The following is a 26,995-nucleotide window of genomic DNA, read 5'->3' as shown; positions in this document are numbered from 1 at the left end:
AGGAGAGGGGAAGATTTTCAGTGAATAAAGACTTACATTTTGGTTTGTTCCTCACACAAAGCTATCACATGTCTTCTAAAGATTTGGATTTGTGTGTGTGTGTGTGTGTGTGTGTGTGTGTGTTTTGGAGATTGACAGCCTGGGGAAGAGCTTAGATGAGAATTCTTCAAAAAAAAAAAAAAAAAAAAAAAAAAAATTGTATTCCATGGAAAAAAATAACTTCAAAAGGGTTTGGAAGGACATAAAGAATGATAGAACTCTATTTTTTGGGGTACTTATTCCTTTGAGCCAATAAAGTTCCAACAATACGTACAACAACAACAACAACAACAAAACATCTAAGGGTTTTCTTTAGAATGCAACAAGATTGTTGAGATGACAATGAGGGACATGCACAATCAATTCTGGAATCTTTTTTTGTTTTTCACGTGGAAGGTTTATGTTGGTCATGAGGGACGTATATCTACAAAGTAAATCAATTGCAACAGCTCTTTCCTCATACGCTTTAAAGCCAAACAGTCGTACATCTTTAAAAAACACAGCCTGGCAGTACAGAAAGAGAGATTAAGAATTCTCCAAAGGCAACTTAAGCAATAATGGGACCCCATGGACCCAAACATGCCTCCCCAAAAAAAATTGCATGCAAAAGAAAAAACCTTGAAACACAAAGGACAATTGTCAGTCTTCAGAGGTAATTACTTTGCTGAATCTGGGAAGATATCTGCCTTTGTACACATTATTCACACAATTCTAATTTACTGCACTGCAAACAAATCATCTTATTCAGTATTTATGCCTTTTGATTTATGATACCTTATTAAATTTGGTTCCACAAGTAAATGTATCTTATTTTCACAATATATAGATATTTTTACTGGAAATCAAGACAAAAACACTGATTAAGAGATAGATTTTTGCAGTGTGCTTGTCAGTGACACAGCAACCTTTAAAACACTCTCACAGCAATTTGTTTATTTAACAATTCACGTCACACCATGTACATAGATCTTTCTCACGCCATTTGTATTTAAATTTTATGAGCACCTAGTTTGTTAAGTAACCTACCTGCAGTCTCTAAGCCAGCTCGCTATTTTGTTTGGAATAGGACCTGAGGATAAAAACAGAGGGAATGAAAAATGAAAGTTACGAATAAATATTCCGTGTAATAAACAAATTAATTTCCTTAAAAACAACAGACATAACTTCAACGGCAACCAGATCTGACAGACAACAAGGCAAGTTCAGAGAACAGTTTATCTGTGTTTCTTTAAATTTTTTCCCTTTGGCTCAGAATGAGGCCTGTCAGAAGTCTTTATTTAGTCTTATCATGACCTGCATGGAGTGGAATCAAATGACATTCCAAGCAGCCAAACCTCTGTAATTTATCCCTGCTGTGTTTATTATGGCATTTCAACTTACACTGATTAGCCACAACATTAAAATCACTGACAGGTGAAGTGAACAACATTTATTATCTCGTTACAATGGCACCTGTCAAGGGGTGGGATATGTTAGGCAGCAAGTGAACAGTCAGTTCTTGAATTTCATGTGTTGGAAGCAGGAAAAATGGGCAAGTGTAAGGATCTGAGCGACTCTGACAAGGTCCAAGTTTTGATATCAAGACGACTGGGTCAGAGCATCTCCAAAACGGCAGGTCTTGTGGGGTGTTCCCGGTATGCAGTGGTTAGTACCTACCAAAAGTGGTCCAAAGAAGGACAACTGGTGAACCGGTGACAGGGTTATGGGCCCCCAAGTCTCATTGATGCGTGTGGGGAGCAAAGACTAAGCCGTCTGGTCTGATCCCACAGAAGAGCTATTGTAGAACAAACTGCTGAAAAACTCAATGCTGGCCATGATAGAAAGGTGTCAGAACACACAGTGCATCGCAGCTTGCTGCATATGGGGCTGCGTAGCTGCAGACCGGTCAGAGTGCCCATGCTGACCCCTGTCCACCGCTGAAAGCGCCTACAATGGGCACATGAGTGTCAGAACTGGACCATGGAACAATGGAAGAAGGTGGCCTGGTCTGATGAATCATGTTTTCTTTTAGATCTTGTGGACGGCCAGGTGTGTGTGCATCATTCACCTGGTGAAGAGATGGCAGCGGGATGCACTATGGGAAGAAGACAGGCTGGCAGAGGCAGTGTGATGCTCTGGGCGATGTTCTGCTGGGAAACCTTGGATCCTGGCATTCATGTGGATGTTACTTTGACACGTATCACCTACCTAAAGATTGTTGCAGACCACGTACACCCCTTCATGGCAACGGTACTCCCTGATGGCATTGGCCTCTTTCAGCAGGATAATGCACCCTGCCACGCTGCACAAATTGTTCAGGGATGGTTTGAGGAACATGACAAAGAGTTCAAGGTGTTGACTTGGCCTCCAAATTCCCCAGATCTCAATCTGATTGAGCATCTATGGGATGTGCTGGACCAACAAGTCCGATCTATGGAGGCCCCACCTCACAACTTACAGGACTTAAAGGATCTGCTGCTAACGTCTTGGTGCCAGATACCACAGGACACCTTCAGAGGTCTTGTAGAGTCCATGCCTCGACGGGTAAGAGCTGTTTTGGTGGCACAAGGGGGACCTACACGATATTAGGCAGGTGGATTTAATGTTGTGGGTGATCGGTGTATAGTGCACCTTCCTGAAGAGCTGTTAACCACCAAAAAGCCTTTTAGCAATGTGTATACATTGTTAAGTTAAGTGTCCATTTAAATGAGTATTTAAATGGTTGAACATGCTTAAAATGCATCCTTGCATTACTGTGGCATTAACAAACCTCAGTACTCAATAAGACTGTCATCGAATTTATTTGACTAAAACAGGTGCAGTGCAAAAAATAAAACAGAACGCGGGTGTCTTGAGATGTGTTTTTAAGGCTGAATTTCCTTTTAAATTTACACAGTGTCTAAAAAAAATGCACTGCCCCCAGCACGAGACCCTGAAAAAACAGCGAGACACAAAAGTCGCAAAAAAGTCAAAGATGTCCGTCCGTCTGGCGCATGCTTATATAGAAAAAGACGGACGCGTTCAGAGTGAACAGCCCCTTAGGAAAAGTTCTTTGGGGGTTGTGTCTTGACTATGCCTTGGTTTGTTCCTATGAGCGTCTCACTGTATAAGCATTTGGTACATACAAATGTATTTAATAAAAAACACAGTGATACTTCTAGTATTATGGAGCTTGAGTATAGGCTACTGTGCAACACTATGTTAACCTATAACTTTCTATTGTAACTGTTCTTTTCTCATTTTACTTTTTACTCAAGATTTGAGAATATGAATTGGCTAAATTTTTGACTTAATCATTTTATACACTTTTCTTAACAGCCATATACTACGTATGTTCTTTGTAATAAACAATAGCTATCACATGGTGCTTACTGGTATATATAGATTTTTTTGCGCCATACGTAGGAGATGATGGCAATTTAAAAACCAGATATCTTGTAGATTTTCCCCCCACTTGAAATATTGTCTTTAATATTCTAATATAATTCAGTGAACATTTTTTATTTAGTTTCTCAGCCCTGTTGACAGCCCTAGTACTCAAGGGGATGATAGTTGCCATTAAACTGGATGTGTTATTTTTCAGGTAAGTTGCCATAAATATATTGACTTTAAAGGTGCTGTAGGCGATTTTAGCCGTACTACTTACACAAGACTGAGCCGTTGGATTAGCCATGACCCCTCTTTCCAAAACCTGAACTCCAAAAATACCAAATGAGCTTTATTGAGACCAACATCGTGCAGAAATGGTTGTTAAAAACAACAGCAGCAAAACAGCGGCCTAAACTGACAACTGTTATGAGCAACATGCCATATAAATGGCAGTAACCAAAATGATTAGCTGAAACTAAAATACAATGAGAACGCGCAAAATGATTGACAGGTTGACACATTTTGTTTTGCTGTTTACAAAGTATACAGCTGTCACAGAGACCGGTGAGATATCTCACAACACTTATTTCAGTAATATCTTTCAGGTAGTAGTAACATTTTTGCATACCTTTCCATGAAAACAAAAATAATAATTTGCTTACAGCACCTTTAACTAACTGGCTCAGCAATATTCTCTTCAAACTGTTGCTCTGCCATGATATTAGTTGACTTGAAGAGACAACTCACTGTAGAAGTGGTTCACACTGTCCGCTATAGCACCCCTTGCTGCAACATTGAAAATAGGGCTGGGACGATTCATCGACGTAATCGATTACAGAAATACGTAGATTTGCATAAAATGCGTCGGCGCGTCGCAATGGAGTAATTAAAATGGCAGCACCCGGTTTAAATATGGATTCCCCTGAAGAACAAGCTGCAGCTAAAAAAAAACTCGCCTACGGTCATCTAAAGCGTGGGAGTATTTTAGCCAGAGACCCAACAATGTGGTGCTGTGTAAGCTATGCAAATTGGAAATGGCTTATCACAGCAGTACAACCGCCATGAATGAACACTTGAAGCGAAAGCATCCCAGAGCGCTTTGTCAAGACGGCAGCAAGGCAGCACCATAAGTCCTGTTTACTTTTTGTCCCCACCCAAGCATGACATATTAGTATTACCACACGTGTTTCTGTTAGTAGTAGTCACTTTAAATTGATTTTCTAAATGTTTCCTCATCGCCCCCCATGTTAAAAGTATTTTCTGCACCGCTGCTAACGTAGGGTGACCATACGTCCTCTTTTTCCCAGACATGTCCTCTTTTTCGGACCTTAAAAAAGCATTCGGCAGGGATTTCTAAATTTACGAAAATGTCTGGGATTCGGCTTTAGTTGCATTGTGATGTGCATCTGGTCTAATACTTCATTGTGTGTGCGTGCATATTTGCATTGCTTTAACCCTTCTTTGTAAGTCCCACCTTCTCGCACACCAATTGGTCAATTATAAGAGGCTTGCAGCAACTATTGGCCAATTTCCTGCCTGTCAATCTCTCCGCAAACGCATGAAGCGCTGTTGTGTTCGGCATCAAACAGTTGCTTGACAGCAGCAGCAAATGACAGCTGAGTGGAAACAATGCCCAAACGAAAGTGCAAATTTACAGAAGATTTGCACAAAAAATTCCCATGCACTCGTCCAGGTCGAGATCCGTGGGAAGCAGAATGTATGACATGTAAAGCTGGCACTTATGTGTCAGTTGCTAATAAAGGTGAAAGTGATTTAGAAGCACACATTAGCTCTGCGAAGCATAAAGGGTCAGCAAAAGGTGAAAGTTCATCAGGTAAATGAACGGACTATTTTTCAGCCTTAATAGTGACGTATGAAGTAAAGCTGCGCGATTTATCAAATATTCATGATATGTGTCATACTGGATTCACAGACTATGTGTTGACTATATGACAGACTCGTTCCATGATCCTTCCTTGTCTCACATTAGTAGATGTTTTAATGTTGCCTCTGGTTTAAACTATAACAGTAAAGATGGTGTTAGATTTGCCAATTTCAATTCATTTATGTTTCAATCATTTCAAAACTTTGATTTAACAATTAATTTGCATCATCACTCAAAATTGTTCACAGAAGTCTCTGCGAAGCACTTTTCATATATTAACATGTTTTAAAATGGTAAAGAAATATATAAAAAACAGTGTGGAAAATGTAATTGAGTACATTTTTACTTTGTATTAGTTCTTACATTTTGAATCTACTTGGCTACAATGGCTGTTTGGTTGGAATAATGGTTCAAGTATTGCACACACACACACACACACACACACACACACACACACACACACACACCTATTTTGCTATATCGCCAAGCCCTGGTATTAAGTATTTACCAAACCGTGACCACAGAATCGTGATAAATTTAAATAGTTAGATAAGTTCTGTACCTGGCTCAGCGGCTGCCGAAGGCTTATCCTCCATAGGCTCGGCAGAGAGCGGCTCTTCTGTGCCCTGGTCCTGCGACTCAGAAGCCTGCCAGGAGTCTCGGCTCTGAGCCCAGGCCCTCCTTTTAAATATGACCGGGGGGGATTGGCACTCCTCCATGTCCTTGGCTTGGATGGGATACTACAGCGGGGGGCGGGTCACCTGCAGAGACGTGTAGTGGGACAGAATCAGTTCTGAATGGCATGACAATGAGCAGGCCCCCCTTACAGAGGGATTGATGGCAGGGCAAAAGAAGAGTGCCATCTTGTGTCAAAGAAATAAGACATCTAGAGTACTTCCTCTAAAGACTAACCCATCTAAACCAATTCTACGATGAAAACACAGCACAGATATCAGCACATATAATCGGCTTGTTTGAGACCTTCAAGAACAAAAATACAAGAGCCAACAGGTCTTTGATGCATTTGCCTGTGAAGTTTAAGGTGTTAAAAGAAAACTGAACGTGTGATAGACAGACGTATGCTTCTAAAATTTTACAATTTACAGATGAAGCCATATTAAGAGACCCATCTCTCTGGGGGTTAACCACATAGGGCCTTAAAATGAAGATATAAATAATAAAGTTCTGAAACAGAATCTATAAGTATATTAAGATATCTTTAATACTTGGAGTTATAGGCACTTCAACTTTGGAAAAAAACAACATAAAAAAAAGAAAAAAAAAAAAGTGTTTTTCAATTTTTGGACTCACACCATTAACATCTAACGCAACAAGGGGTGCTGAAGTCAGCTGATTTTAGTAATACACGTATCAATCGCTGTGTAACAATAAAATAATGATGATGCCATCTTTCTAAGGTTATTTTTTCAACCTTCCAAAATCACAGATGAAAATTGTCATTTTAAGTGTCAATTGTCACTCCCCACCACAAAATAATGGATTGCTTGGTAAATATTGATCCACAGCATTTAATAATTTGGCTTTGATTATCATTCTTGTATATCTTCCTTCAGAAAAAGTATTAACATAATCCAGAATTCCAACCAGGAAAGTTTCTGAAATTTGTTTGATTTGACAGGAAATAACCCACTTCCGTTTTGGAGACGTTTACCTTCCACTTTTGTGTAACCCAAAAATGTGTTGCGTCAGTAATGTGGGAGATCTGGCTTCAGATCCAGTGTTAAAACCAGGAAGTAAAGTTTGCATAATCATTGACGAGCATGATTCGGAGGTTGCATTTTTCCTTCTTTCATTACATTTTTACTTCACTGATGGTAAGGTTTAAGTTTAGGGTTTGGGTTGTGGGTTACAATTAAGCCAATAATTTACCGCCAGTACAGCTCTCTTTTGGCAGCCCTCCGTAGACATTTATCCCCAAAATTAAGCTTTCACATGCCCAACAACTTTGGCCACTGGGGGCAGTGTTTCGCATTTTGGTAGGCACCAAATTAAGCTAAAGAAAAGTCACCCTACTATTTCCGATTTCACTGTGAGATCAGTCTGAACGAACACTGCACAGGTGGGACATTAGATTTTGTTTTTTGTTCAGAATGCTGAAGGGTCTGGCAAACAGAAATAGGTTTCTCTTAGTTAGAACAAGAATTACAGGGAACTTTCTCTCCAGATATTACTGGCAAATAAATTAAGAAATAAGAACATGTGAAGCCAGGGACAACAAAAGACCAGCATAAGACACTAATAAAATCTAGAGAGATTCCTCTCCATTAGGGGTGCAACTAACAATTATTTTGATAATCAATTAACTGAATGATTATTAGAACGATTATTCGATGATTCAGCGATTATTGTAACGATTAATCATTAGCCCTTAACCATTTATTCAGCTTGTGCCCCAACATAAAAGGTTGTATTAAATGTGCTAACTAACAATAAAGTGGACAAAATCATCTTTTAAAAATACCTCTAAATGACATTCACTGAAAGGGAAAAACACTTTTTATTAAGTTGAATTCAGTAAAGAAATTCACAGCAAAAAATCTATTGTCATCAAGTGTTTTTGTCTTGTTTTCCATTCAAAATGGTCTAAAAATCCTTAAAACAAGATACATTTACATGAGAAGCATCATATAAGATATTTTGACTTGCTTTAAGTGAATGTATCTTATTTTGTATATAAGTGAATTTTTTCACTTGGTTATACTTCTGCGAGTGCAGTAAAGACAAAATATACTTATATTCAAGATCTATTCTCTAAAAGAAAGTCTAAATATCTTATATGCTGCTTCTCAGGTGAATGTATCTTTTTTAAAGGATTTTTAGATATTTTAAAATATTTGTATTTTTAATTATTTTATTATGTATGTACATTCTCAGATAAAAAATTTTTTTATTCTGCAGTATAGCTTCTAAAGTAAATGAACATTTAGATATTATTTTTGGAAAACAAGCCAAAACAAAAACGAATGAAAAACGTTTTTCGTCGCAGTGTATAATGAGGCGAAGATTACCCTCTCTCACCTTTCTATTCACTTCAATCCATATTTAACTCACAAAAAAACAAACTTGCTCTTATTAATAAAGCTGTGTATTGCCAATTTCTTCATGATAAGAAATGCACAGTGATATATATTATGATTCAATAAGTCACGAGCCATCATGTTATAATCTAGCTGCATTAAGCGTGCGCGCTCGAGGGATGAGCATCCCCGTGACAGAGTGTGCATCAGTCGGGTGTAGTTTCAATCTCTCCCCCTTAATCGGGACATTCGTGCAACTTATAGAAGAGGCGCTGACCGCACAGAGAAATGCCAGTTTCGGAGTTTGTAGTTATTTACAAGATCTGCTTCCATATTATTTTAACTTTAATAAAGCTATAATGCATTAAATATAACTGCATTTAAAATGTAACGCCGGGGTGTTTCCTTTAAAGACGCTCAACACACAAGTTTTGCTTCAGCGGAGCAGCATCTCCGGCTCCGATTATTCCACAATTAGCTACTGTATTTACTTATTTTGTATTTTCTCTCTTACTTTGCGATCTACATCCCCTGAAGCTGTTTGGAAAGTTTAGAGTGCATCTGGACTTTGAGCTGTGTAATTCTTCCTCTCCTCGGTCGTGCGTGAGCTGCAGTGCTGCTCTCGCATCATCATTAGTTTAATGTGATCTCATGTTACGTTAAATGAGATCAAACGACTATTCGACAACGAAAATGTTGTCGACAATTTTTTATTGTCGATGTTGTCGATAACGTTAACTAATCGTTTCAGACCTACTCTCCATAATAAGAAAACCAGAGAGAGAGAGAGAGAGAGAGAGAGAGAGAGAGAGAGAGAGAGAGAGAGAGAGAGAGAGAGAGAGAGAGAATGATGGGGTGGACAGGGGGATTGGTTGGGATAGATTGTAGAAACGAAAAGTCAAAAAACAAGTTGTGCAGGAAATGTCTGTTTAGTTAAAAGATTACAAGCTGGTGCAGAGTCATTTCCTGTTTTGGATCTCACACTGTCTGAAGGAACAGATGAGCTTGACCAAATGGGACGGATTTATAATTCAGCGTTCTAATCTCCCACAGTTTACACACTATTAATAGCTCGTGCCTATTATTAGACTCATTTTCATATACAAGCAGGAAACTTTCGTAATCCACCACCACCACATTTTATTACCAAAGTCTTATGGATATAAGGAAAGTAGTCAACATCAGGGAATATCCCTGCTTGATCACGGAATCAGAATGTTATATAAGTAGGCAGAGACTATTTAGCAGACGAGCCACTTGTATTAAAATGAATGGGAGAAATTGGAACACCCAACAGTCAACGGATGTAGAAAGGAAGTCCTGCCTTACAGGTAAAAGAGCCAATCACCTTTTAGATAAACATCGTCTGTCAATCAACTCGAGAACAAGCATATGCATTAGCTACACAAGCTGGGAAAATTGCATTTTTTAGCATAATCTGAGGTAAAGAAGCGCAATTTATGATACCATTGTGGTCAGATTTTACTGCCGATTTGAAATATGTTCTTTGATCGTAATCTTGACCAACCGTTTTGGAGATTTCGGTGTTGCCCCATTCAAGTTGATATAAGCTGCACTTTCATGACTGGAAATATCTTCCTGAGAGTGTTCCAAAGATGGCTGCCAGTGGACTGACTTTCTAGAAAGACTTTGAAGTAGCATAATGCACATTCAGTCAGTTACTAAAATAAATCCTGTCAGGATGATAAGGGTCTTGTATCACCCTGAAGGGGGTTTATTTATCTATAATGACCCGCTGACTGTACATAATCCCATTTATTACTCGCCTATTTGTGAGTTAATGGACATAAATTATTGATTTGAGTTTAATTTGTTTTATTATATGAAAAGAAAGAGACCGCAAAGTGATTTGAGAGACATGGAACTTGCACAGCTATGTAAGACATTGGTCATTACATAAAATTATATCACAGTATTGCTGAATTCATTTTCTGATTGGTTGAAAAACGTTCCAGGATGTTAATTTATTTTCTAGAACTGCATGGATATGAAGGTGCTCCAAGTTTGTTGGCCGCATTACAGTTCCATATCACTTCGCTACATACTTTTCCAAATTGTTACAAAGTTTTAAAGGGGTCATGAAATGCTCTTTTTTTATTAAATTTTGTATAGTTTTATTATCTTCCCTGAGGTCCACTGATAATGTTAGTAAAGTTTTTTTGTGGCATTAAAACGGTCATAATTTAGTAATAAATAATAATTTTCCACCCTGTTTTTGGCCCTCTGTCTGAAACGCTCTGTTTTGGCACAAGCACCTCCTTAAAACTTCAACATAAATGCCCACTGTTCTGATTGGCTAACATCAGCCACTTTTTAAACTCAATCGGAAGAGAATGAACTAGCTCAACAACATTATAAAACTTAATGTCAGGGTTTACACGTAACACACATCCAACACATTGCATCCGAATATATTCAACTGTTCATCTCAAGCACAACAGTTAACAATCACACCTTGTCTACGCCGGACGTGAGAGTCGCGTCACGTCAAAAGCAATAGAACCCATTATATTCAATAATGTGTCCGTTGTGGCGAGCCGCGCCGACAGTAAACAGATGTCCCATTCCACTTTGCGCTGCACGCAGGAGGCGCTACTACTGCCAACAACACAAATAAATGGTTTAGAAAGTTCGTTGACGCACCCGGTTTATACAGCCTCAAGCCGTTGCGTCACGACAACGGACGCACCCGGTGTAAACAGGACGTCAGCACCATAATCTAACACACAGTCATGGCAAAGCAGCCTGAGATATTTATTAAGCAGTCAAAGGTGTCTGTCTGTGCATGTTTATGTAGAAAAACATTTCAATCCAGAAAGGCACATGAAGGTGTCCTGTGTAAGTCCATTTAGGATGAACCTCCCATGACAGGCCACATTCTCTCTGCCCTTCACATGTGTGACTGACTCTGAGCACCACTGGGCGTGGCCAAGGATGCAATGACGGGAAAATAGACATTGTATTTGGTCCTTGTGATGTCACAAGTTCCATGAATTCCAAACGAGCCATTTTTGCAGCTTGGTTTAAATAAATGCTCTTTTTCTATTAAGGAGGAAGTTTTCAGTTCTGAAACTTTTTGATAAGTAGGCCCTGTAAGCCAAATCTAAAAGGGAAAACAAGAGGAAGAACAACTCCCAGTTTCAGTTGCGTAACTGTTTTTGAGTAAATTGTGTGAACCAACTTCAGAGCTTTTGTTATTTTTGGACTCAAGTTTACTTGGAGAAAGTTATAAGGAGGCAAATGATTCATTCTAGCATAGACTCTATTAAAGTCATGTCAAACTCTCTTTTCCCTTTTAAAAAATTAGCTCTTCATTCACAACACAAAATGATTAATTAAACTATTACACAAATAGGCCCCCTCTAAGTCAATGTTTGATCAGCCAGAGATTAAAGCTGGAACACCATGTCCACTCATGTCTCAAATTTACGCAAATGCTGCAACTATTAGTCGCAATTCAAGTTTCAAACAAGACCACAATGAACATCTGACAAATAATTTTGCACTTAGCAATAGCAAGTTAGTAGAATGCCATATATATATATATATATATATATATATATATATATATATATATATATATATATATATAAAAACAATTCCAATACAAATATTATCAAACCAGTAAAGTGTGTTGATTGATTTGATTAGTTAAGCTCAATCGACAGCATTTGTGGCATAATATTGATTACCACAAAAATTTATTTTGACTTGTCCCTCCTTTTCTTTAAAAATAAAGCAAAAATCTGGGTTATAGTGCAGCACTTACAATGGAAGTGAATGTGGCCAATTTCTTTTTACAATAAAATGCTTTTTCAAAAGTTTAGCTACAAGACATTAAACAATATGCGTGTAAACACAGTGTGATAACCTAATAGGCAATTTTACAACTTCATTGCCATGACGATGTAATGTCAAACACATAAACCCTAAATTGACTGTAAAAACAACATTTAAACAACTTTACAGCTCAAATAATACATGAGTTTTAACAGAAGAATTCATGTAAGTGCTTTTCTAAAATTAAAAGCTTTACATTTCTGCCTTTAAACCCTCCAAAAATTGGCCCCATTCACATCCATTTTAAGTGCATCACTGTAACCTCGATTTTAACTTTTTTTTAATGTAGGGACGAGTCGAAATTAATTATTGTAGTAATCAACATTATGCCACAAATGCTGTCGATTGAGCTTAACATGTAATGAACCCAGAATATTCCTTTAAGAGACAACACAAAGTCTTTTGTTCATAGTCACGTAAGAGCAGCCACATTTAATATGTGGAGAGCAACATGCTAAATTAACTTTCAGAAACAAAAGAGTTGTTAAACTTGTGCTTTCCGCTCCATTTTGGACCTGCAATTTGTAAACAGTCTAGAGAGAGTAACATAGTCTGCTTTAAATGGGTAAAGACTTGGGAAGACAGATGGGGAAAGCAGTGACTTCACATAAATAATTGACACAAGGCAACATCAGTTATGCTGCCCATGCACCAATCACAGGACAGATAGGGCATGCTAACGGAGTCATGTTGCCCCAGGGCGAAGACCTTAGCTGAAAACCTCACACAAGTAAAAGTGCAAACAGAAAATTCCATTAACTCCAGCAATCCAGCTGGGATTTTGTCATGAACCTTGCATTACCTATATGCGATGGTGATGTAGGGCAGGGTGAGTTAACAAATACAATACACTTGCGATGTTTTTCCTGACGATGTACAATTACAATACCGATATACAAAGGGATAATTTATCCAAAAATGTGTCATTTTTTACTCACCCTTATGTCGCTCCAAACCTGTATGTCTTTCTTCCATGAGACACAAAGATGAATTTTTTTAATAGTTTATTTACCATGTAATGCAAGTCAATAGTGACCCTGGGCTGTCAAGCTCGAAAAAACACCATTAAACTATAGTAAAAGTAATCAATACGACTCATGACTAATGAAGCCTTTTGAAGCCATTAGATCACTTTGTGAGACTAACAAAGCAAAATTATTTGTTGTTCACTCTCAAATAAAATCATTAATAAAGTGCTGAAATTAAAAATGGCAGCTTCGTTGATAACATCTAACCATATTGGTTCTTGTGACATGACATCACATGACATATGACATTTTGTCATAGATGCGATGAGAATCAATGATGTTTGATGTAATTATTTTAGCAATTCCATTTTGTGCCACGAGTAGTGCAGATATTGCCCACTTGAGCTTTAATGACAGCCAATACAATGAAAACAAAATTGCTGAAATCAAATGACCACTTATTTTACACAAAATTTACAACATTAAAAATAAACTAGAATTTTTGCTTTATTTACTCAGAATAAATATACTGATGATATTAGGCTACACTATATACTATTCTCAAACCTGTCAACAACAGCTCATTTGGCTGAAAATCTATGTCTATTTTTAAAATACTGTTTATATGCCACACATACACACTCTCTATGACCTCTTTGTTGAAACGAGGATGTCACAGTTCCCACATCTTTTGCCAAATCTCACCGGTTATTTGCTGACCATATCCATTCCAAACAGGCTCAGTACTTATGCTTTTGTATGACCTTTAATGACAACGTGAAATATAAATTGACCCCATTTTCTTGCTTAATTCACATTTTTGGTCTTATTAAGAAGGAATTTATCTGCACAAAATTTTTTGTCTTGTAATTATGTAATAACTTGCTACACCTCTAAAATAGCCTAACTTTCCATTTTGCCTAATATCACAAATCCCTCTAAGGTGAATGGTGACTGAGGCCATCAGTATCTATAACATTCTGCCTAACATCTCCTTTTGTGTTCCACGGAAGAAAGAAATTCATATGGATTTGGAACAACATAAGGGTGAGTAAATATGATAGAATTTCATTTATCATGTTTTTTATTCTACAGCTCAAAAAAATATACCAGTGGAAAAAAAGCACAACTGATTTTAAGAAAGAATACCCAGTGACCTCAAAGTAATGTTATCTTGCAACCATGAAGGTAGTGATGTCATACGCTTCAAAGCAGAACAAGATAAGGCTTACCCAATTCTGTCACAGCAAGCTGCTCTTTTTGAACCACACCTGCAATGTTTTCTTCCCAAGTTAGAAACACAATATCCAGTCTGCTTCAGTGCCCTGGTGAATTGCCACCCCCAATGACTTTTAGTATTGGCCCTGCATGCAGGCCTAGCCTGTGAAATGACATGGGATACTGACGCAGTCCTCCATTGTGGTATTGTTTTAGCACCTATGAAAGAAAAGGTTACTCTGTAACCCTCTCATAAGTCCCACAGGGATGAAAAGTGGTGCTTTTGATGAAATGTTTAGGGCCAAATATAAAGCCTTGCGGTACATCAAAAACAAAACAATACGATATTGCTCCAGCCCAGCTCTGAGTTTCCTAACGAATAATGCTCTATATCTTTACAAAGATCGAAGTCTGCATGCAGTGAACCATCAGATTTCACTCTGAGGAATGTAAGCAAAAAACATTCTTAGCCCCATTTCACACATCCTACATCTACAGCATGTACAAAAGGCAAAGTTGCAGCGTAACTGCAAGCAGGCGAGCATTAAGCTTTCATAAAGACAACAGAGCTGCGACTCAATTCCGAAAATAAAACTTCTGGGATCATGTTAATAAAGAGGTTGACAGGATAGAGACATTATCTTGATAAATAAACATTACATAGCATTGTCAGCATATCTTCTGCTGAGTTCACTACGCAATGTGCGGCAAAACAGGCTCAGTGCCGAAACTTTGCACTCTTTAGGCAAGAAACAAACACGAATGCTTGGCCAATGCATTGCAAGAACAGTAGCTGTGTCTGAAATCACGTAATGTCAGTATGTACAGTACTGTGTTTTTATGAAGGATGCACTACTCGGCCGGTAAAACAGTACATTTTTAAGGTATCCATGTGAGTAGTATGAATAGATTCCAGACATACTTCATCTGGGAACGTAGGCATTGTCCCATGAAGCGACTATATGACGTAGTAACAACAACCGTGAAATTAGTCTACTCTGGTTTTATTAAACAAGCACCATTTAAGTACAAGGATCAACTTCCGTGGTATATATAGCACTTACATTTGAGAACAGCCGTCCAACTCGTGTTTCCCTGCCATTTTTCTAAAATCCAGCATTTAAACATGACCAGCTCCTCAGCTCCCAAGGCATTATGGGATAGTAAAGTGTCCAGTCGATGTGCACTTCAGAATCTTGGAAATAGCAGGTCATCCAGGTCTTTCTGGCTTACAGTTTTATGAAAACTGAGGATTCGGACATTCTACTCCACTGGCATGTTTTTGGCATACTATAGTAGGGAAGTAGGGATATTAGTCTTACCAAACATGTTTATGTGCACTCTTGCACTGTTGTGATATCAACCCCCAATACTCAATGGGGCAAACAGAGTTACTTTCAGATTTATAAACGTATTATAAGCTATAAACATAGATTTTATCTAACTTGCTCAGCAGGATTCTCTTCAAACTGCTGCTATGAAAATAAACATTGGCTGTAGAATCCAGTTTATGCTAATGTTCACTATAGCACCCCTTGAGGCTGAAAATACAACACGTACTTGGGTTGCGCTATGATTTATAGTCAGAAAGCAACCAAAATGCGCTAGAAGCATTTGCTATCAAGTACTAGCGTAGAGCATGTTTCCAACCTTACGCGTGCAGTGTGACTAATGCAACATGTCCTTGCGCTAAAAAAGCTAGACACAGCGCCATAAACGCAGGAGTCTCAAGATGCTTTTTAACAGTAATGTTCTTTTTAACTTGACACGGGTCTACAAAATGTGGTGCTCCTGCGCAAGACGGTGAGTTAGGCTAGATGCTGCACAACAGTCAAAGGCGTCTGACTAGCAAGTGTTTACATAGGAATACAATTGAAAAACATCCCGGATGGGCACAAAAACATGTTTGGTGTGATCTAGCCTAAGTCTCAAATTTGTCACTTCTTTTACCTCAGAAAGAGATTGATGGACAAAGGAGAGTGCTTCCATAAGCTAAAAACGTTCCTTTGTCATGCAACCAGGAAAATGTTTGCTAAAAATGTCTGTTCTGAGGATATGACCATCTTTTGTTTTAAAATGTGACAGTGCTTACAGTAATGGCACTTTGGATAATTAACTCACTCTGCTCGAATTTAAGTCTTTTTCCGCTTGTCTTCGGACTGCGAGTTAGAAGACCAATTGTGCCAATAAATTCAGACCAAATCAAACTCAGCTTGTGCTCAAGAGACTTTGCAGGTGGCACTTATGGAGAAAGTTTTCATAATTTGATAAGTCTCAGAGTACAAGGGGTTGGAAACTGCTCTATTTTCTGGTCTAAATCAAGATACTTTCATTACAGTTCTCTTTTAGTGTTAGCAGAAGAGAATGAAATTATATCATGCAGTTATCGTATGTGTTTTCGCAGCCACCCCAGATTTTACTTTGGACATTAAGAGGTGTCCTTACACGGTACCAAAACTGTTTATCATAAAAAAGTACACAAAAATGTCATTAAAAATGAACAATTTATAAGAACTTTTTTAGCTTGCATACTGTAGTTTTGTTTGTTTTCAATGTATTTGATTACATTATGATGTAATTGACACTATTTAGGATGAGTTAGTAGCCATAAATGTAATCTCGATTATTTATTTGATTAATTGTGCAGCCCTAACGCTAAATATGTTTCTACAAGCAAGAGACAAATAACATTTTGTAAACAGAAAATGTTAGGCCTAATGCAACAGGAGCAGACCAAAATGTAATGCTGAAATCCAAACTTCATGTTGAATCAAAGTAGTAATCCAGTGTTTCCCCTAGGATTTTTTTTCAGTAGCGGTTGAGTAATAGCTTAAAATGACCTTAGAATCATTATAGATGGGTTATTCATTTTCCTCTTGTCATGTGTGTTTATTAATTACTGGGAGCTTTTGACACTTGAAGCGCTCAGAAAATCACTTTCACTATTTATTACACATAAACACCAATAGAAAATATAAACCTATTTAACAGAACATACGTCACCACAGGGCTCCAGACTAACATATGAGAGCGCTGGCACTGGTGCCGCCAAGTTCTACAGATGGTGGCACCAGCGCCTGATTTGGTAGCAACAGTGGAAAAATAAATATTTTTTGTCCATAATTAAAAAAAAAAAAAATACAAATAATAATTACTGATAGAAACTAATAAAAATAGTGACATTATTATATATTTTATATTATTTTGCACGGAAATGCACATTAGACAGTATAGCATTGATTTTGACGAAACAACAGTAACATCTGTAAAAAAGTTTAAATTGAAATGTTCTGCGTGCGATACTACTGCTAAAGTACAATAATTTCTTTGAATTTCTGAAGGCAAACAAAGACAGTTACTTTTTCCTACAATCAAAAAGCAGATTCTAGAACAGATTTTACACAGAAGAAAAACTGATTGTTTGGTCCATAATAATTATGAAAAGTTGCCATAGTTCCTCCATTAGTGTCCATAGTTTTAAGTGATATTCGTAACTAGATCACAGGTAGTCACTGGTTAAACCAAGCATGGCTCCTTCCTACGATAGTAAGTAACTTCAATAAAACTATGGCATTTTTGTTATGAAATAACAGAAACTATACGTTTAGATAACAAAATAAAAACAAAATAGAAACTTTTTGAAACTGACAATTGTAACAGAAATTAATTATTTAATATGACTTTATAAATAATATACAACTATTTAGTATGAATATAACACATTGCACATCTGCCAAAGTACCATTGTTAACACAGCAAGTGTTACCATAGTAAATCCAAGGTACAATTTTGTTAGGGTGGTGATGTGTGGATTGTACAGCCTTATAATTTATGTTCTGGTCAGTGTTGTTTATAATGGTGTACCGTTAAACGGTTTTAAACTCGTTAAATCACCAAGGCAAGAGAAACTAAGGGTTTCATAGGGTTTTTCCACAGCCAAATTCAAATGAGTTTCGCATCTCGTGCCACGTTTCTCACAGCGCTGTTTATAATGATTTGCGCTGTGTGGGTGAGACTGCTCTGCGCTGGTGCTGCTCTGTTCATTGAGCTGGATGATAATTGATTCAGGTAGTAGCTAGTGCTGTTACAGTATGTTCCGTTTTTCTCATACGTTCCGTTTTTCTCATACGAAACAGAAAACAGATGTGTCGCACAAACAACTAGAGTTGGCAAACTCTGTAGTTGCACCGGTATAACCTCTTAAAAAAAAAACAAATCTCACCGGCGGGACAAATTATTGCAAGATGCGACCATTTAGTCACAGTCTGGAACCCTATACTTCTACTACCTTTGCCAAATAAGTTATCAGAATAAATGACTTTCCGCTAGAAGAGGTATCGTGTTGGGTCTCCTGCTTCTCTGTTGTGTATGTGTACGCACTCGCAGACAGCCTTTGATGGGCTGCTATACGATGACGTCACTGTAAATACGTGCGCGTATATGGTGGGGTCCCTTTTGCTTCATATAGGTGTCCCATGTGACTGCACGCAGTGTAGAAAGCGCACAACTGACTAGTGCTGGCAAGTGTTATGTTGCATCATGGATATTAATTAACCATGTGAAATGTCAATAGATAATAGCGGCGCTCATGTGCAGCCCTTTTGCTACATTCATTTCCACAAGCACGCAGCAGATAAAAACAAACTGTTTTGTGTTCCCCTGCCTTGCTGCATAGTATTGGCACATTGATTACAGTTTTTTTTATTTTATTTTTTTATCCAAGTATCTACTTTATGGCACACTTTGTATTCTGGACACTGCGTTTCCTGGAGTTTGAAACAGAACAGTATACGAAAAAAAGGGGGGTGCCAAGGTAACGTACAAGGTCAAACAAACCATTTGACAGATCTTAAGGCTTTACAGCTGGCAAAAGCAAGAGGACATTCTGTCAAAGCTACTATACCACCCAAGGGGTGATTCGGGGAAGTGCGGTACATGATTAGCATTTGGAGGATTGATGTAATCTATTAATCAAATCAGCACAGTGCATGCAATGCACCAGAGTTAGTTAGATTATCTTAGTTTGAAACAAAATACCTCAAGGTGTGAACTGTTGACTGTTGATCATGCAGTTAATGACTAAAATGCAGTAAAACAACATTGTTTTCATATTTAAGAGCATCAGATTTGTAGCATCTAGTTGTCCAACATAAATACAACTAGAGGTAGAATAGAAGGAAGCCAATGCAGTTAATCAGCTGATGGCGCCCTACGCGACCGCCTAGTTCGCCTATGCCTAGAAACGGCCCTGGGCCACTGTTTGTGAAAGGTCCAGCCACAGAGACACACCATGTACCAGCATTATGATAAAACTGTTTAATCAAGGTCAGCAGTTCCCAGGGTTTCAATTTGCTCAGTGTGAAACAAACATATGGAGAGCCCAGGGTGTTAACATTAGCATAGCAGACTAAGAGAGACTGTGGATCAATCAGGATGAGGCTGTAATTTCACACCTTTTAGCTGAAATCTCTGACTCCCAGCATCACACAAAAGCTTGGTTGCAAAACCTAATGAGCTGCCTTGCTGCCTACTGGCTACATAGGCAGCTGCTTTCATAGACAGCATACTAACAGTCATGGAACCTCATAAAGTGACGGATTTGTAATGTTCTACATAGGCAGCAACCTTTCTTTCTTAATTTACTCACCTTAATGTCATTCCAAACCCATAGGACTTACTTTCATCCATTCAACAATAAAGAGAATGTGAGCCTCAGTCACCGTTCACTGTCACTGCATCTTTTTTTTTCCCATACAATGAAAGTGAATGGTTACTGAGGCTTTCTGTCAAATATCTCTTTTTGTGATCCATGGAAGAAAAAGCCACATGGGTTTTGAATTTTTTTTTTAATTATTATTAATTCTGTGTGAACTATCCTTTAAGGGAGCAAAATACAAAAAGGCAGTGGAAATGGGATAATCATTTGTATTGCTGAAGTAATCCATTTGATTGTTTCATAACATCCAAACGCACACATCCTCATGATGAACAGCAGTGACAACTGACCCAGATGAGGGTTGGCTAGAATCCCAGGAACTGGGCCTCAGCTAAGGATCTTATTATGGAAGAAATATGAAAAGCAACTGGAGGGAGATGATGAGATAAACCAATGTAAGATTCATCATACTGCCACACTTCCTCAGAACAACACTGTAAATATCATAACACAAGGACGTCATAGATCATGAGAGTGATGCCTTTCATTCCAGATACTAATAGCACAATTGAATACAGAACAGCTGCACTGTGCAAAGTACAAGTAGCACATACTTACTGATTTTCACATTTAAACTTTCACACAAGTTTAAAGAGAAAGAAAAAAAATGCCAATTGTCAAAGGCTTCAAAAGGTCATTAAAATATTTGAGGGTCATATTACCTGTCATATATCAACTAGGGCTGGCGGTACAATGGTATATCGTAGAGGTAGACCGATATACTGTATCGGTTTTACCGATTAATCTGTGCTAGTAGTTGCTTTTTCGAACTATCAGTTATCTGCAAAATTGTATGCCGATAGTGTTTTTTTTTTTATTTTTTATTATTCCTCCGTGTTCTTCTGTGGCTGGCGCTGGAGGATTCTACAGTTAGAAAGGCTTAGTTCTAAGGTAAGGTAAAGTAACAGCGGCTTCTACAAGTAAAATAAAAACAATCACTGACATCTTGTGGGGATTTGATTTATTTTGATTAGATAACCAAGTGTTCTACTGTAGCGAGTGCATGCAAAAAAAATGTGACTATATGGAAATGTGCCCTGTCAGCACATGCAACGCATCTCCAACTTCACATCTTATGAATAATAATGAAACATATTCCTCAATAAACCTCATCTGATGAAATAGGAACTCACTGAGCACACTATTAGGAACACTATGGTCCTAATAAAGTGCCCGATGTGGTGTTCTGCTGCTGTAGCCTATCCGCCTCAAGGTCGAACCTTGAGGTGCATAGGCTAAAACAGCAGAATACCATGTTGTGCATTCCGAGATGCTATTATGCTCACTGCAATTGTACAGAGTGGTTATCCGAGTTACCGTAGCCTTTCGGTCAGCTCAAACCAGTCTGGCCATTCTCTGTTGACTTCTCTCATCAACAAGGCATTTCCGTCCGCAGAACTTCCCCTCCCTGGATATACTGAGTAAACTCTACAGACTGATGTACGTGAAAATCCCAGGAGATCAGCAGTTACAGAAATACTCAAACTAGCCCGTCTGGCACCAACAATCATGCCATGGTCGAAATCACTGAGATAACATTTTTTCTCCATTCTGATGGTTGATATGAACATTAACTAAAGCTCCTGACCCATATCTGCCTGATTTTATGCATTGCACTGTTGCCACACTATTGGCTGATTAGATAATCACATGAATAAGTAGGTGTACAGGTACATACACAACCCTTTATCTGGTGAATATATAGGCTATGAAAAGGAGGGAAAAAAGAAAAAAGTCATAGTAATGAAAGAATAATATTTTTCTTTACATTCTATAAAACAATTTTAAAAAATATCGGCCTTTACGACCACCTTAGTTTTCAGTATCGGCAAAATCCACTTTCAGTCGACATCACCTTTTTTTAGTCAACCAATAGAGACTTTGCTATAATGTTAATGCTAATTAATGTTAATTAGTGCCTGACTGATTTATCGTCGGCCAGTGTTAGCCTTTCACAGATAAATCGGTATCGGCATATAAGTTTTCCGATATGCGCAGATATGAAAAAATATTTTCCAGAACATATAATGCAGAAAACAATGCTTCGGGTGATTTAGAATTGGTGTCAAAGTAGTTTGTCCAGCAGAGCCCGCTCAGACTCCATTGTTTACAGAGCTGAACTGACGGTGATTCTGCAGACAGTGCGGAGTTAAGCGGTGTCTTCATGGTAAGTTGCTAACTAGTTTGTGAAATACATACTGGAAAGTTAATAAACAATGATCCCATCATTTTCCCTTTTCAGTTTAACTAATATAAAGTTAACCATGTCCCTGAAAACTATGTCACTCATGTTTATCACATCTGTTTGCCATGTTAGCCAGCTATAGTTTGTCAGTGCAGTCAGTAATGTAGCAGATTGAAAGGTAAGCATCAGAACATCTTTTTGCAGCTCAGCAGACAACGGTGCGGTGGTGGATTGTTTCTGTTGAGTGTTGATTTCACTCTACGTTGTTACCTAGTTGGTGAGATGTAATGCTGGAAAGTAAATAAACAACGTCCATATTTTACTCTCCATGACAACGAGCTTGTAGCTAACTAGTTAACCACGTAGCTACTTTCATACCTTGTCAGCTGAGTGGAAGCTAATGTGTAAAATGTATTCACCAAACTGTTTTGTTCAAGATTTGCAGTTAGGTACCCCTTTCAACTGAACAATTCCAGTTGTTGCATTTACAATATTTAAAAGTCTGGTTTTCCACCATTGAAAGTTTCCCCTGAACATGTGTAGCAGAATACGGCAGCAGCAAACCATGAGTTATTGTTTGAGACTGTTTTGTTCTAAATTAACAGCTAAATATTGCTGTTGATGTTTTGATAAGCAAGAAAACTGTACTTTAGTACAATTTAGAGGTACTTGCACTTTACTTGAGTATTACCATGGCATTTTCTATTACTTTATACTTCCATTCCATGACATTTCAGAGGGAAATATTGTACTTTTTCCACTGCAATTATTTTTTTAACAGCTATAGTTACTAGTAAATTTTCAGATCAATATTTTATACGTAAAATATATGATCAGTTAAAATTAACCGTTATCGCTACATTTAAAAAATACCCATCTTAAAAATGCCCAGCTTAAATAAAATGTTTTTTCTTCTTTCACCTAGATGGCTGAAAAGTGACTGAAAAATTAACTATATCGGCCACCATATCGGTAATCGGGAGAATTTCCCCCCTCTAAAATCAGTATCGGTCGGGCTCTAATTTTAATGTTAAATATATTTGTAGGGAAGTAACATGAAGTAGAGTATAGATGTTTTTTTGGTTGCCGAGCAACAATTCAAATGATGTGCGGTCACAGGTGCGCCTATATAGGCTATTTTAAAACAGCTTAGAAAATGGCTCATCTAATAAGAATTTAGTGTCGGAACTATCCGCCAGTCCCATTCAAGGCAAGCCAGTCCACTCGGCTGTAATCTGGGGAACGCTCCCGGGCAGCTATTTTCTACGGATACAAGCGGCATAAAAGTAATCCTCTTATCTACTTGAATGGGGCAAGACTGAAATCACAGTTGGTCAAGATTACGATCAAAGAAAATATGTCAATTTGGCAGTAAAATCTGACAACAATGGTCTCATTAAATGTGCTTCTTTAGCTCAGATCACGCAAAAAAATGCTATTTGTCAGGTTAGTTCAGCTAATGCACATGCACATTCTTGTGTTAACTTGATTGGCTCTTTTACCTGTAAGGTGGGACTTCCTTTTTGCACATCTGCCATATTGGGTGTTCCAATTTCTCCCATTCATTTTCATACAAGTGCTCCGTCTCCGGCTAAACAGACTAATAATATTTAGTTAATTAATTGTTTTGAGTCCTTTGTTTTAATCTCAAGTGTATCATAATATGAAGCTGTTTTTGCACTGATGCCAGACTTTGAATTTGTTATGTATAATCCAATATTTTGGCTTGTGTCCATTAAGTTCCAAATATAGAGAGAAAATAATCACATGAGATTAACTATTTTTAAGTTGTAAAGAATGTAATTCAATGCATTATCCAAAAAAGGCATTTTCAATTATTAAAAATTGGATAAAAGTTTTGGTCATACCACCCACACATAATATCAACAATACTACTGCAATGCAAGCACCAGCCTTGGGGCAACCAGCCTTAGAGACCAGGCAAACTAGTTGTGATTTTGCAAAAATGTTTCACTTGTCAAGACGACTGTCATCTTAAATGTAAAACATTTCTTAAAAGCCCCATGACATCAAAATTTTAGTTTTGTGGCTTAGTTCATGTCTGTTAGGTTTGAGACCATCTATATGCTAGTGAATTACAGTTGATATTTCTCATTTGCACTAGGTGTAAATAGCACCTGCCACACAGCACAGCTATTTGCACTCCAATAGTCTGGTGGAAACACAGAAATGAAAGACAACCCGCGCCCCTAGTGTCGCTGCAGTAGTGTAGGGTGTAACGATGGTGTGTATGTACATTTTCCCATCCTATTTCCTGTCTCCACTCTTAATATTTCCTTTAATACTACTTATAATAATAAATAAAAATGAATATAAAAGTTGATTTCCTCACAGTGATCTGGTCACGGTGAAGGTCGGGGAGTTGAAAGGTTTAATCGGGTAAAATTAACCAAGGTTTCACTATATTAATAGGGCTGGGTATTGATACAGATTTCCCAATTCGATTAGATTCCAATTCACAAGCTCTCGATTCATTTCGATTCCGATTTTGATTCGATATCGATTCATATGGGTATATTTCAGTCATAATGTCCTTATATGAAAGAAATTCTCTCCCAGGTAATGCCGTTAATTATACATGGGACCTTCTAACTAGGTACATTACGAAATATAAATTTTATTAATTATATTTTTATATATATATATATAATTTTGGTCACATTTTAGCTTTTTAAAAGTTAACAAATCCATGAATTAAATCAATAAATATGATATCATAATGCATATAGGGTTGGGCGATATGACCAAAATCTTATATCATGATATCACAAATTATATATTACGATAGCAATATACGTCACGATATAGTTTAATTAAAAAAAAACATTTAAAAAAATTCAATAAAAATTGGTTTATATAATAAACATATTGTAATGCCTATTTTTGAAAAATCCAGTCATTGAATTAAATACTTTATAAATGAAAACTACATCTTATATAATTTTCTCTTTATTTGGAACTTTACAAACATAGTCAGAGAAAAATAATTGGTGATATTCAAAAAGTGGCAATCAAGCTTACCACAATACTAAATTTCACATTTCGGTCTGATGTTGTTGACTAGTATTATTATTATAAAACACTTCATTAGGCTCTTAATGGTTTAAGTAATTTCTGTAGACAGTATCTGAATATCTGAAAGCAAAGCCGGTTTTTTTTTTCTAATATCTAAACATAATTCCAACTGAATTTTATTAAGGGTGATGATGTATAGTTTAAAAAATCTGCATGACATATGACACATAATTGTTGGCACATGACACGTTGTTTTAGTTGTTTTCCTCATCAATGTTGGTTAGAATGTCAGGCTCTCTAGTCCTTTGAGATGTTTGCCTTCCTCCATAGCACTTTAAGGTAAAAAACTCAAAACTCAATTGGGTCAAGCAAGTTTTGAAATTTGTGCCGCGAATCGCGATAGAGAGAAACTGGGTTGAGTAGTGAAAGTGTCCGTGGAGCCCAGTCTGGAAGCATGCTAGACTTGTGCGCACTTTCATGCTTCAGAGATACACAGCTGCGTGTCTGATGAGACACATGTTCTAAACGAGTGATTAATATAATTGAATTTGCTTCGGTGGCTGCCGAAAAACGGTCAGTACCTGAAAAACCCTGTTTCTTCAATTCTCTCAGTCTCACATAAATCCGCTCCGCCTTCCTCCTCCATTTCTTTGACAGAATGTGTACCGCGAACAAGTGAACAGAACGAAGTGCACATTTCTTGCACGGCGTGGCAGTTTTGCATAACCGCGATACAGAGTATAATCCAAAATGTATACTGGTTGCCAAATTTCTACCAGTTTATCATGTCTACCGGTATATTGCCCACCCCTAAATGCATACATTATATTTTGTTACATGTTAATTGCATAATTTGTACCATTTACAAATATTTACATTGCTTTGTTGAACATGTGCTAAAAACCGGTACTGTCTCTTTAAGAAATACGGCATTTCTGTAAAAAGTGTCTTTAAATGAGAGCATATTAAGGAGAGAGACTCTAAGGGCTTTAACTCATATATGCTATGCATGATTAGAATTAAATGTTTATTTTTTGTTGTTTTTGATAAAGAATTGACTGTACAGAACAGAAAGGGTTTTAAAAGAGACATTATTAATAAACACAATTTACACGCTGCAGTGATGCCCCTATACTGTATATTTGTATTTAATTAGGGGTGCAAATAGCATATATCACTATTTGCACTTAGTGCAAACAGCCTCTTCCATCTTTTTTTCTGTGAAAATGAAATGATAGACAAACTTTTAGCCTTAGTTCACTTTCATTGCATCACTTAGGTCCTTTGATCAGATGATTTTGACTATTCCCAGGTCCCGGTTAAAGCTAAGAGGTGATCGTACTTTTGCAGTCGCTGCCCTGATGCTTTGGAACAGTTTGCCCCTGCACATACGAATGGCCCCTACTTTATCTATTTTTAAATCTCAATTAAATAAACATCTTTTCTCACTGGCATTTGGTCATACAGAGTCTTGATAAATGATTTGTTGTTTGTTCTTCATTGTAAACTTTTTATTTTTCTCTTATGTCTTTTACATTTTTCATTTTATAATATTTCATTGTACAGCACATAGGTCAACAGTCTGTTGTTTTTAATTGTGCATTATAAATAAACTGTTGTTGTTGTTGTTTATTCCACACAATGAAAGTGAATGGTGACTGAGGCTAACATTCGGCCAAACATCTTTTGTCTTCAATAGAA

At 37.4% G+C, this 26,995-nt stretch overlaps 1 protein-coding gene across 5 annotated transcripts in view; it reads right to left on the bottom strand.

The window, feature by feature from the left end:
• Positions 1–26,995, bottom strand: part of LOC127446941 (protein ITPRID2-like) — an 81,816-nt gene that overhangs the window by 52,635 nt on the left and 2,186 nt on the right. For 4 of the 5 annotated variants that reach the window (XM_051708287.1, XM_051708288.1, XM_051708289.1 and 1 more), the window contains exons 2-3: positions 5,835–6,033; positions 1,066–1,108 (exon numbers count right to left, since the gene is read on the bottom strand). In XM_051708287.1, coding sequence (XP_051564247.1) covers positions 1,066–1,108; positions 5,835–5,991 — 200 coding nt within the window. In that variant the 5' untranslated portion in view covers positions 5,992–6,033. Of the gene's footprint in view, positions 1–1,065; positions 1,109–5,834; positions 6,034–26,995 lie in introns of those variants that run through there. The other variant, XM_051708291.1, reaches the window with a different exon arrangement.

The sequence above is a fragment of the Myxocyprinus asiaticus genome, chromosome 10 (assembly GCF_019703515.2).
Source record: "Myxocyprinus asiaticus isolate MX2 ecotype Aquarium Trade chromosome 10, UBuf_Myxa_2, whole genome shotgun sequence".
Lineage (NCBI taxonomy): Eukaryota > Metazoa > Chordata > Actinopteri > Cypriniformes > Catostomidae > Myxocyprinus > Myxocyprinus asiaticus.
Note: the sequence above shows the minus strand (reverse complement) of the source record. Positions and strands in the feature narration are given on the sequence as shown.